This window comes from Erpetoichthys calabaricus, chromosome 13, assembly GCF_900747795.2.
Source record: "Erpetoichthys calabaricus chromosome 13, fErpCal1.3, whole genome shotgun sequence".
Classification (NCBI taxonomy): Eukaryota; Metazoa; Chordata; class Cladistia; order Polypteriformes; family Polypteridae; genus Erpetoichthys; species Erpetoichthys calabaricus.
The window spans coordinates 78969651-78981820 of NC_041406.2; the positions used below are offsets into that span (position 1 = coordinate 78969651).

Here is a 12170-nt window from a genome sequence, read left to right on the forward strand (position 1 = left end):
AGACTGTGGCCCTCCGAGTCATCAGGTAGACCTGTTCTCTGTAAACTGTCTTATAATGTTGGTGTCATTAGCAAATTTAACAACGGAATTAAACTATGTCCAGACACACAAACATAAATGAACAAGGAGTACAGGGAGCCCAGCAAACTACTCTGTAGAGTGTTATGTGTTGAGCATCAGCATGAAGGATGTAATGCTGCCAATATGCATCTGCTGAGGTCTGCCAGTTAGAAAAAATCCAAACTCCATTTACAGAGAGATGTGCTAAGTCCTTAATTGAAGTAGTTGAAGGACAGCTTTGATGGCACAACAGTGTTAAATGATGAGCTTTAATGTACAAATGAGACTCTGTCATAACAGTCTGAATTATCCACATGTGCCAGGATGATTAAGAAGTGCAAGGAATACAACATCCTCTATAGGGCAGTTGTGGTAGAAGCCAAACTGGAGGTAATGATGACTACCTGGAATATTCTACTTATTGTGTCCCAGCACCAGTCTCTCAGAGCACTTCATCATGACTAGAGAGAGTGTCACTGGTCTGTAGTCATCTGATTCTTATTTTGGAATCGATTTCTAAGATTTCTTTATTCTTTGAGTTCTCTTATATTTTTCTAAGTTTTCTTTTTTTCTCCTTTCACAAAGTTATTTGTAAAATGTTAGTTCTTAATTAATTGATATTTTCTCAATGCTTTCTTTATTATAGTTTGTTCTTCTTGCATGTTATTTTGTTTATTGTTACTGAAAACTTATGAATCATTTTAATGATTTTGTTAAATTAGGTATTGGTATTTTAAAATAATTTGGAGGAGTAGAGTAGTACAGCTTTAGCTTCCAGTTTGGAAAATTATAACAATAACAAAACAAGGAGTCAGTTGTTTCTCCAAAACTCATAATTTTCTGAGCGTGTTTATATGAAACTATTAACAGTCGGACCCCTGGTCCTTGAAGAAAGTGTCTCTCATGAAACACAGTCCCCCAGGTCACTCTGCTGTCTGCTGGCACTGTCCTTCACTGCCATCTAATGTCACTGTGGCTCTTTTCCTGACAGACATGCCCACGTGCTTAATGGACCTGAAGCCCACTAATGTGGCTTAGGAAGCCTGCACCTCTAACTCTTTGGTTGTGTATTTCTTTCAGTCTGCCTGTGCAATGTGCCTCAATGTGCTGTTCCTGTCAGCTATGGTGTTCAGCCAAGTCACTGCTAGTTGTAACTCATGGGACTGTATTGCTGTATGCCATGAGAAGGACATGAAACCCCTCTGCTTTTCTTGTAAACCACGGCACAGGTTTGTGTCGCTGCCATGAGGTGTGTGACCATGTTGCTGTCTGCTATGAGAAGAATGTCAGCCACAGCATGTGTCTGCGTCTGCCTGTCGTAAGAAAGATCCAAAGCCAAATTTCATGGTTGAGATGAGCCATGATATGCATATAATGGCATAGGCTGTTGATTGAGACAGAGATCAAGGCTCAAAACCCAGGGGTGCATATACAGTACAGTATATATACTGTATATACAAATATGAAAACCGTATCACAAACCTTCGCTTCCATATATATATATACACTAGCTGAAATGCTCTGTGTTGCCCGGGAGGGAAATAAAGTGTTTTTTTTTTTTAATTACTTTGAGAAAAATATTTTTAAAAAAAAGTAACTTTAAAATAAAAATAAATTAGCAAACAATGAAGACTCACTAATGTGCTTGTCTTGTGGTCATGTGGTATGTATGTTATCATCCAGCTGATGCTCGCAGTGCATCACTTTTTCCACATTTTGTTATGTTACAACCTTATTCCAAAATGGATTAAATTCATTTTTTTCCTCAGAATTCTACACACAACACCCCATAATGACAACGTGAAAAAAGTTTACTTGAGGTTTTTGCAAATTTATTAAAAATAAAAAAATTGAGAAAGCACATGTACATAAGTATTCACAGCCTTTGCCGTGAAGCTCGAAATTGAGCTCAGGTGCATCCTGTTTCCCCTGATCATCCTTGAGATGTTTCTGCAGCTTAATTGGAGTCCACCTGTGGTAAATTCAATTGACTGGACATGATTTGGAAAGGCACACACCTGTCTATATAAGGTCCTACAGTTGACAGTTCATGTCAGAGCACAAACCAAGCATGAAGTCAAAGGAATTGTCTGTAGACCTCTGAGACAGGATTGTCTCGAGGCACATATCTGGGGAAGGTTACAGAAAAATTTCTGCTGCTTTGAAGGTCCCAATGAGCACAGTGGCCTTCATCATCCGTAAGTGGAAGAAGTTCGAAACCAGCAGGACTCTTCCTAGAGCTGGCCGGCCATCTAAACTGAGCGATCAGGGGAGAAGTGCCTTAGTCAGGGAGGTGATCAAGAACCCGATGGTAAAGGGAAAGATGACTGCAGCAATGTACAGAGACATCCTGGATGAAAACCTGCTCCAGAGCACTCTCGACATCAGACTGGGGCGACGGTTCATCTTTCAGCAGGATCAACGACCCTAAGTACGCAGCCAAGATATCAAAGGAGTGGCTTCAGGACAACTCTGTGAATGTCCTTGAGTGGCCCAGCCAGAGACTAGACTTAAATCCGATTGAACAACTCTGGAGAGATCTTAAAATGGCTGTGCACCGACGCTTCCCATCCAACCTGATGGAGCTTGAGAGGTGCTGCAAAGAGGAATGGGCGAAACTGGCCAAGGATAGGTGTGCCAAGCTTGTGGCATCATATTCAACAAGACTTGAGGCTGTAATTGCTGCCAAAGGTGCATCAACAAAGTATTGAGCAAAGGCTGTGAATACTTATGTACATGGGATTTCTCAGTTTTTTTATTTTTAATAAATTTGCAAAAACCTCAAGTAAACTTTTTTCATGTTGTCATTATGGGGTGTTGTGTGCAGAATTCTGAGGAAAAAAATGAATTTAATCCATTTTGGAATAAGGCTGTAACATAACAAAATGTGGAAAAAGTGATGCGCTGTGAATACTTTCTGGATGCACTGTATATATATATATTGTCATGCATGTAGGAGGATGTTGTATGGACCAAGTGAAGGTAATTCCATGCCAGGCCAGGGGAGCACTAAACCTTCTACTATTATCTCAGCGGACCAGCCGCGGAAAAACCTGTCTGACCCATCATTGATGATGATGTCAGAAGACGGTCACTTCCTGTTCCCCTACGTCACTTCCTGTCTTCTCACTTAAAACCTCCATCTTCCCAAACCTCAAGCAGTTCACGTCTGGACTCCACCAGAGACAGTTCTGTCTACAAAACAAACCCATTGCAGCCAAGGGTGGCTGCCCCAAACTTTTTAAGTGTGTCAAGTCTGATCCTTTCACAATATATACACACATATATATTATACATGTATGCTCATATATGGACAATTCTTTTTGTATGTAATTCATGAACCATTTAGTTATTTGATTATTAATTAGTCACTAATTGGTCATGTACAATGCACAACATTTCTTTTCCAAATAATTTATGCTATAAACATTTGGCTAAAATAAGTGTTGTACAGTGTAATGACATTTTATGTTATTAAAACAGCAGTATTAAATGTTTCCCCTAAATGTATAAGCTGAGTGGTATACTTTATCTGACTCTCAAAACTGAGTGCTTTGTTTAAAGATATGCTTAATAATTAATATAAAAAACACAGTCATGAAACTTAAAAAAAAAAAAAAAAAAAACCTGACCCAATTTGTTGTAAACTTTGGGCCTTCTGTGAAAAACATGCATTTGTGCTTTCTGTTAAAAGAAAGCAGGGCACACATACTGTAGCGCATGAATAAAAGCTTGATTAGTTAACTGAACATAAAATGACTATGGTTTCATCATTAACGAATGAGTAGCCCAATCCATTATGAGTGGCAAATGCCTTTATATTCTATCTATAATTTATAATTAACTGAAAAACATGTTTATTGTTTTATTTTTTGGTATAGTTATGAAATAAAGGATAGTTATAAACAGAATTTAGGGCAATTCCCTTACATTTTCTGTCAGCATGAACACACCTTTTGAAATGCTGGGCGTCTATAGTTCTAGGTGCTGGAATACTTTGCATAATGTGACAGAGAGAAGGAATTTGTTGATTAATATCTTCTACCAGTAACGGCGCACTGCACAATAACATGCAGTGAATACACTTGACTTGAGCATTCATACTTTCATCCTCTTTCTCTGTACGTTTAGCATTCGTTTGCTCAGAGGTTGATGCGCTTGCTGCTTCCTGAGCAGCTCTTCTTTTCTCCACCATAGCGGCCACTTCTCCTCTTCTTTTGTCTGCATCTTTCCGCGTTAAAACTGATTAAGTCAGTGTTTGTGTTGCAATTACTTAGTACCCTAAGTTCTTGTCAATAAGCCGCGGCTTATCTAAGGAAAAAAGTTGTGAAAATGAAAAAATAGAATATCGGCTTATACATAAGTCCGGCTTATACATCCATCGCGGGGGTTGCGTTCCAGAGCCACCTGCAAAATAAGAATATCCGCGAAGTAGAAACCATATGTTTATATGGTTATTTTTATATTGTCATGCTTGGGTCACAGATTTGCGCAGAAACACAGGAGGTTGTAGAGAGACAGGAACGTTATTCAAACACTGCAAACAAACATTTGTTTCTTTTTCAAAAGTTTAAACTGTGCTCCATGACAAGACAGAGATGACAGTTCCGTCTCACAATTAAAAGAATGCAAACATATCTTCCTCTTCAAAGCAGTGAAGCAAACAAATCAATATGTCTGTTTGGCTTTTAAGTATGCGAAGCACCGCGGCACAAAGCTGTTGAAGGCGGCAGCTCACACCCCCTCCGTCAGGAGCAGACAAAGAGAGAGAGAGGGAGAGTTTGTTTTTCAGTCAAAAATCAATACGTGCCCTTCGAGCTTTTAAGTATGCGAAGCACTGTGCAGCATGTCTTTTCAGGAATCAGCTTTACAAAAGATAGCAACGTGAAGATAATCTTTCAGCATTTTTAGACGAGCGTCCGTATCGTCTAGGTGTGCAAACAGCCCCCCTGCTCAATCCCCATACGTCAGGATCACAGATAGTCAGCGCAAGAGAGAGAGAACAGTAAGCCGGGTAGCTTCTCAGCCATCTGCCAATAGCGTCCCTTGTATGAAATCAACTGGGCAAACCAACTGAGGAAGCATGTACCAGAAATTAAAAGACCCATTGTCCGCAGAAATCCGCGATATATATTTAAATATGCTTACATATAAAATCACAATTTAAATGACCGCTACGCGCTCGTGTTGACTCGGCGACGCCCAGAGCAGAAACAACGCGCTGCGGCCGCTCCAACCGCGCCATGCGGGGAGTGAGAGAGACGGCAATATCTCACACTCTCTCCCCCCTTAAAGAAATTAAATGGGCGCGAGTGAGACCACTGACCTCCCTCCCTTCTATTAGTTATAGGTTATAGTACGTTCGGCTTATCCATGAGTCCGGCTTATCTATGATACAATTTTATTTTAAAAATTCGTATGATTTTTGGTCTCCGGCTAATACATGAGTCCGGCTTATAGACAAGAACTTAGGGTAATATTTCTTTAATTTTTCACTTAAGCTGGCACTTAAGTCTTCAGTCTGCCTCAAGAATGATTTAAGATATGAAGAGGTAGGGGAAGTGATGGTGAAGGTGGTAGGGAATTAGAACGGCGCCTGTATGCATGCACTGCCTGGCTGGCCGCTGCCGAGAGTTGATTCTACAATAAAATAAAATAAAAATAAAAAGAGGAATAACCTTGGAGGTCAATCATCACCCCGAAAGCGGATAGTAGACATCATGTAGTATATGTGTACCAAATTTCAGGTCAGTAGGTCAAATGATTTGCAAGCTACAGGTGATTTAAAATCCTGGACAGACAAACGAACAGCCATGGTAGTGTATTATATAAGAAGATTTTTATATAAAATGTTAACCTTGCATGTATTGCAAGTGTAGCTTTACAAATAAACTTTGAACTGTTTAAAATGATATATTTAAGGTACAACATGTTAATTCACTTCCTATCTAGGACTTATTAAGCTTTTCCATTAGTTTAATTAAAATGTACAGAAATATGTTAGTCAGCTAGTCATCATCCAACCCGCTATATCCTAACAAAGGGTCACGGGGGTGTGCTGGAGCCAATCCCAGCCAGCACAGGGCGCAAGGCAGGAACAAACCCTGGGCAGGGCGCCAGCCCACTGCAGGGCACACACACACTAGGGACAATTTAGGATCGCCAATCCACCTAACCTGCATGTCTTTGGACTGTGAGAGGAAACCGGGGCACCCGGAGGAAACACACGCAGACATGGGGAGAACATGCAAACTCCACGCAGGGAGGACCCAGGAAGTGAACGCAGGTCTCCTTACTGTGAGGCAGCAGTGCTACCACTGGCGCCACCATGCCAACCCCACAGGCATATGTTGAAAACATATTTCTATTAGATACAGAATTTTATATAGCAAAGGGACACTGAGTCTGTCATGGCAGCAGTGTGTGCAAGGAAGGACCCTGGCCAGTATTAAATAGTCCATCACAAGCCACACAAACTCAATTACATACCATCTTTATTCTCACCAATTAAACTGATTGCTAGAGATAAAGTAAAAATGGGAGGGGCCCTGCTGCACCACAGAAACAATAATATCTTAGTGGAAGAATACATTATACATGTTCGAATAGTTTCAACACACTGTAGAGCAGCTAATTCATGCTGCCCTATTAAAGACAGTAACCTACCAGGTCCATCTCAACAATTACACACAAAGACAGACCTAGTTGCTTTAAGATATTCAGAAGAGTTTTGCAATAAACTATGGAAGAAACCCCCCCGAGGAAGACAGGAATAGTTCAATCAATTAGGGTTTTATTCAGTCACAGATGAGTACATGGATTCTACGTTGCAAGGCAGAAAAGCAAAGTTCCATTTTTTGATTGGCTTTTTATAATTTCTCCTTCCTCCCCCTTCCCCTTATTTATCAAAAAAAATACATAATATCATTTATTTAAGCATTTTATTTTATTACGCTAATGGGCCATCTGTTCTTATTTTTTTTTCACTTGTCACATAGACCCTAAAGAAGGAAAGGACATCTTTCCTGTGTCAAATAGACGCGTTCCTAAAGAAACTGGAAATTGGCCTAGGTCAGCTTACTGCACCCTGTCTTATGACAGACGCCTGCCGTTATATCAAAATGGCGTTGTCAGCTATTACTCCTAAGTAGCCTGCAAGTAGTTAATTTTTCTTTCACAAAACCATCATTGTTAGTTGTATGTATTATCAGTTTCGAAACCAGATAGGCTCTTGAGTAAACAATACTGTAACAAATATTGCTAGAAATGTAAATAATACATTAAACATATTTTGAAAAATAACAATGGTCTGCTTGAAGACTATGCTTTGTATTTTGCCTGCATGTTGAACACTGCATCTCCTCTGTACTGTTGATATTTAAAATTTATTTTAAGATGAGACAATTAATTGCATCATCTTTAAAACAAACAATAGGATCAAGCCTTCCTTCAGCATACATTAAATAATTTAAAGTGGAATTAAATAAAATGTAAAAATCTATTTAGAAAAAATGTCTCAGAGCTAGGTCAGAATAAAGACTCGAGCTTAGATCAAAGTCAGTCCTGCCTCACCCAGAAGAGTCTCTCTAGCATTTTATATAGCATGTCTGTTTTATCAACTCAAATCAGTCTGCTATTCAGATGGTTCTGCAGGAATTCCCCCATATACTGCACCATGGTGACTAAACTCAGGGACTGCTTAATGCACCAGAAGTCCACCACCAAATCCTTTGCCCTTGTAATGGTCAGTTCCAGGTGGGTTTCCCTGCACTGCACATCAAAAGCACTCTTCTGGATTTCTCTCCACCTCCAGTCTATTGTAAATCTCACATTTTACTACAGAATTTAACCTTTGTGTTTAAAAAAAAATTAATTACCTTATGTGTTTTATACTTTCTTATATATTCATGATAAGCAAGTATTTGTATATCAATCTTATTTTATGTTTTTACTCTGAAGCAATTTGAGCTGCCAACATTGTATGAAAAGTACCATGTATATAAAAGACACTATTACTATTATTATTGAAATGATGCCATATATTAGGTCATTGAAATGTTATTAATATGTTTGTTTTCAAGAAGACATATAATTTGTACCTGTTACATTTAGTCCATCTGAGCGCTGGCACCATACAGAACGAGAGGAACTTCTCCAGGCACCTGTCATCCATTTATATTCATAGCAATCACCATCTGTCAAACAGAAATGACAGTAACATAGCATATGGGATAAATGAGCATTTCAGTGTTGATTTAATTTATTCTTTATATTTATGGTATTGGTAGCAGATATTTTGTTTTCTAAATACACTTATGTTTTAAGAAAAAAATCTTCAATTGAATTTTAATGAATATTTTATTTAATCATTGTTTTGATTTCTAATTAACTTTAAACTGACAGAAACAAAACTACAAACATAAATAAAAAATAATACTTGGAAGAAAAGTACTTCTTACTAGTGACAGTTAGCTGTCTTAGGTCAAAGAGTATCATTTTATTAGCAAAATAATATATAACACCAAGAAAGACGGCGTTGATCGTTCAAATGAAGAAGCTCAGTAACTGCCAAACAGTTGTGGCCTTTTAATGGCTAAAGAAAGATAACGGGTGCAATTTTCTCAATGACAATCACAGAGCACTGTGGCTTCGTGACCCTGAGACTTCATATGAATGCCCCTGAAGCCAGAAGTGATGGCCTTTGTCAGCAATTACTTCAGTAGGACATGTAAAGACAATATCACTGGAGGTTAAGAGGTCATGTTTGAGTTAGAGAGAGGGGAGGTGAAAGGAATGTTTTATTGATAATTTGAGGCACTCTACCTCACTTATTAAACAGGGGTTTAAAATAAGTTGAGAAAGCCCCCCCCCTCCCCCCCCCCCCCCCCCCCAGATGTTGTGATTTTGAAAAGAAAAATCTTATGTTACTTTGTGTTATCTCTTTTTGTGTACTTTTGGCTTAATTTTTAAATCAAAACAGAATTTGCATATATTTGTATATAAATATTCAATCTGGCATTATTCTGGGAGCAGATGATCATTACAAGAGTGTGTCAGTTGTTACATGGGGTAAAATAAAACACATCAGAATACATTTTTCCCTAGTATAAGTTTTTCTTATCAAAATAAAACATTGTGATATTTCAAGATTAAAATAATATACAGTATTTTATGCATCAATAGAATCTACTGAACAAATTTAATGTGAAACTTACCATTGCATGGTCGAGATTCCCACATTTGCTCAGGACACTGTTGCTGGTTCTCCTGCTCTTGAGCGATTATTGCCCTGGACCTCACTTGTATAGCGTCATAATCAAGCTTTTCTCCATTTACACAAACAGACTGGCAAGGGCTCCATGAAGTCCATTCAGTGAGGTAACAGTCACCTTAAAATATATTCAAAATTTTCTTAATTTGCTAAATTACATATAAAATATTTACATAATTTCCCATATATTCTCCTGATATAATTTGTCCTTTTTAAAAATCTCAGTAGTTTGCTAAGTTTAAATTAGTTGTATCTTCATTTTTAAGAAGCCTAAACTGAAGTAATACAGCTTAAGTTTGAATTGTTTCTGAAACCAAATTGTAAATAAACCCTAACATTTCTATTATTTATTCATGTTCTTATTATTTATATCTCACTGTTACTGCTGCCTTATCATTAGCCAAGTCAGAAGTTTTCTTTTTTATAATTATTTATGTGTATTTGGTGGGTGGGGGTATTTTTTGAGCTTAAAAATGCTACATTTTTTTTGTGACAAATCTACATCTATCTATCTATCTATCTATCTATCTATCTATCTATCTATCTATCTATCTATCTATCTATCTATCTATCTATCTATCTATCTATCTATCTATCTATCTATCTATCTATCTATCTATCTATCTATCTATCTATCCTAATGAGCATCAAACATCATAACACATAGGTACTTCCACCAATAATAAAGGCATTTCCATTGAAAAGAAAAAAGCTACCTACTATTTTAAAAATGAACTAAAACTAAATAAATTTCAACGGGTTGAACCCATTGCCAGACACTTTCCCACCTACTAATCGTGTAGATGGTTAATCACATTTAATTTTGCTTAAAATGTATGGTCTCTGGATTATCACAGTTTTTAATTTTTAAGTCATCCACTTTCAGAACATGCAGTCTCTCTTTTACTAACTAGAGTGAAATAACAATTTCTGATTTTGAAGCTGTGGCAACAGTTTATTGCTTCAGTTGTCTTTTAGATTCCTTTGATCACCTCTGTTTTTTCACACTTTGAATAAATTTAATGTCATTGTATGTTAGTGTTGTATTTCTTACGCAGCTTGCAAAAAATGACCTAATTCTGTTATTACTATATTGTTTCTATACCATTCCATTTTATGTAGTACTTTTCAAGTTGAAGAACACCCCATATTATATTACAACACAATTTCCACTAGGGTATGTTTTATAGAATTTAAGTACAGTAGGGTAAGTGAATTACAAGTTTCAACTACATCTGCACTACCGCTGGACCATACCTCTGATCATTTGTATTTGTTCATTTTTAACTTATTATAAAAGCTAATCTTGTTTAGATGTTTAAATTAACCTTATTGGATTTGTTGTTTTTGTTTTCTGCAGCCATCAGGACTCCACATTAGTGACAATCAATGAGACAGTTAGTTTATAATTATTGACAGAATTTATGTTGAATACAATACTGCATAAAGAAATATATGTCCATCCATTTTTCAGGACACTGAATGAACCAGTAGTAGACCAGACTCCACTTCATCACAGGGTTTGCTCACAAGCACAGCAGCATTTACTTAAGCTATATGCAGAGTCACCAGTGAAGCTTAATTAATTCTTTTTGGACTCTGTGAGGATATTGGAAGCAATGTAGAAAGATGAGAATATGCAAATTCTACATACAAGGCATCAAAGACATGAAATGAGCCAGGGTCCCTGTGCTTAAAAGTAGCAATATTACTTTACTGGACCACTTTTAAACTCATGTTTGGTGTTTGTATTTGAGATATTAAACCGATCTTGAAATAAGAGGCAACAAAAGGCAAAATTTGAAAAATGGAGATAGCTTTTCACAATGTACTTAAGTCCTTAATCAATTTTCTAATTTTACTGAATGTCAAGTCTGAAGCAAAAATTTTGTTTTCTGTTATACTTTTAATTCAAAGCATTATTTTGGTATTATTTCCTAAGGTGAAATTACTTTTTATTAGAAAATAATCTTAAACAAATAAAATATGCTGTTATATTCACTTAACAGCATTCACTGTAATATTTAAGATGAAAAATATTCTACACATTATTTTAAATAATAATTACAAAAAGGGCAAAAAGAGAAACTGATTGATTCACTGATGCAGATAAAAGGCTTGTGGGCAATTAGATGCTAGTAGAAGTCATACAGTTAACTTAATTGAGCCCTTCTGTAAACAGTTAAAGTAATTCCCAGAAGTTCAAGTAAAAACACCTGTTTCTGACAAGGTGCTTTATGGATAAACAGAAACTCGGCAATACTTTAATGAGTCTGAATTGTTTATAATAGAAGCATACAGAGCAATAATTGATGTTATATTACAAGAGGCTGGTCCTGGGCCTCCATATATATTTAATTCAAAATATAAACAATAATAAACCATAATATACAATTTGTTTTTTGAAATTAAACAACACTTTCAGTAAGATGTAATATTAATGTTTATTTTTGTAAACTTCCACTTTATTTATATTTGAAAAGTTTTCTCTTACTTTTTTTATAATTGCAAAGTCTTTGATCAGATCCTCAAAACTAATCTTACATAACACTGCTTCTATACTTAGTAGATATAACAGCCAGCCTGCCTCTATCATTACTATTTTATTATTATTTTTTATTATTTTATGTATATGTATGTAAATTTTTCATTTAATGTGGGAGCCCCTTTTTGTGGAACCTGGTTCAGCTGCACCATCTGCAGTTTTGTACCATATGGTCCATAGTAAATCCATTAATGGAACATTACTGTGGTGCCCTACTTCCCTTGATGCCCTAAGCACACACTTAATTTGCTTAATGGTTAATCCAGCCCTGACTAATAGGGTGCATTGTTAAGG

The 12170-nt window shown here is 36.7% G+C and overlaps 1 protein-coding gene across 1 annotated transcript in view; it reads right to left on the minus strand.

Annotated features, from left to right (window-relative positions):
* thsd7aa (thrombospondin, type I, domain containing 7Aa) overlaps positions 1-12170 on the minus strand; it is a 486116-nt gene that overhangs the window by 22891 nt on the left and 451055 nt on the right. The window contains exons 23-24 of the mRNA XM_028817154.2: positions 9276-9449; positions 8160-8255 (exon numbers count right to left, since the gene is read on the minus strand). Of these exons, the coding sequence (XP_028672987.1) occupies positions 8160-8255; positions 9276-9449 (270 nt within the window). The remainder of the gene's footprint in view (positions 1-8159; positions 8256-9275; positions 9450-12170) is intronic.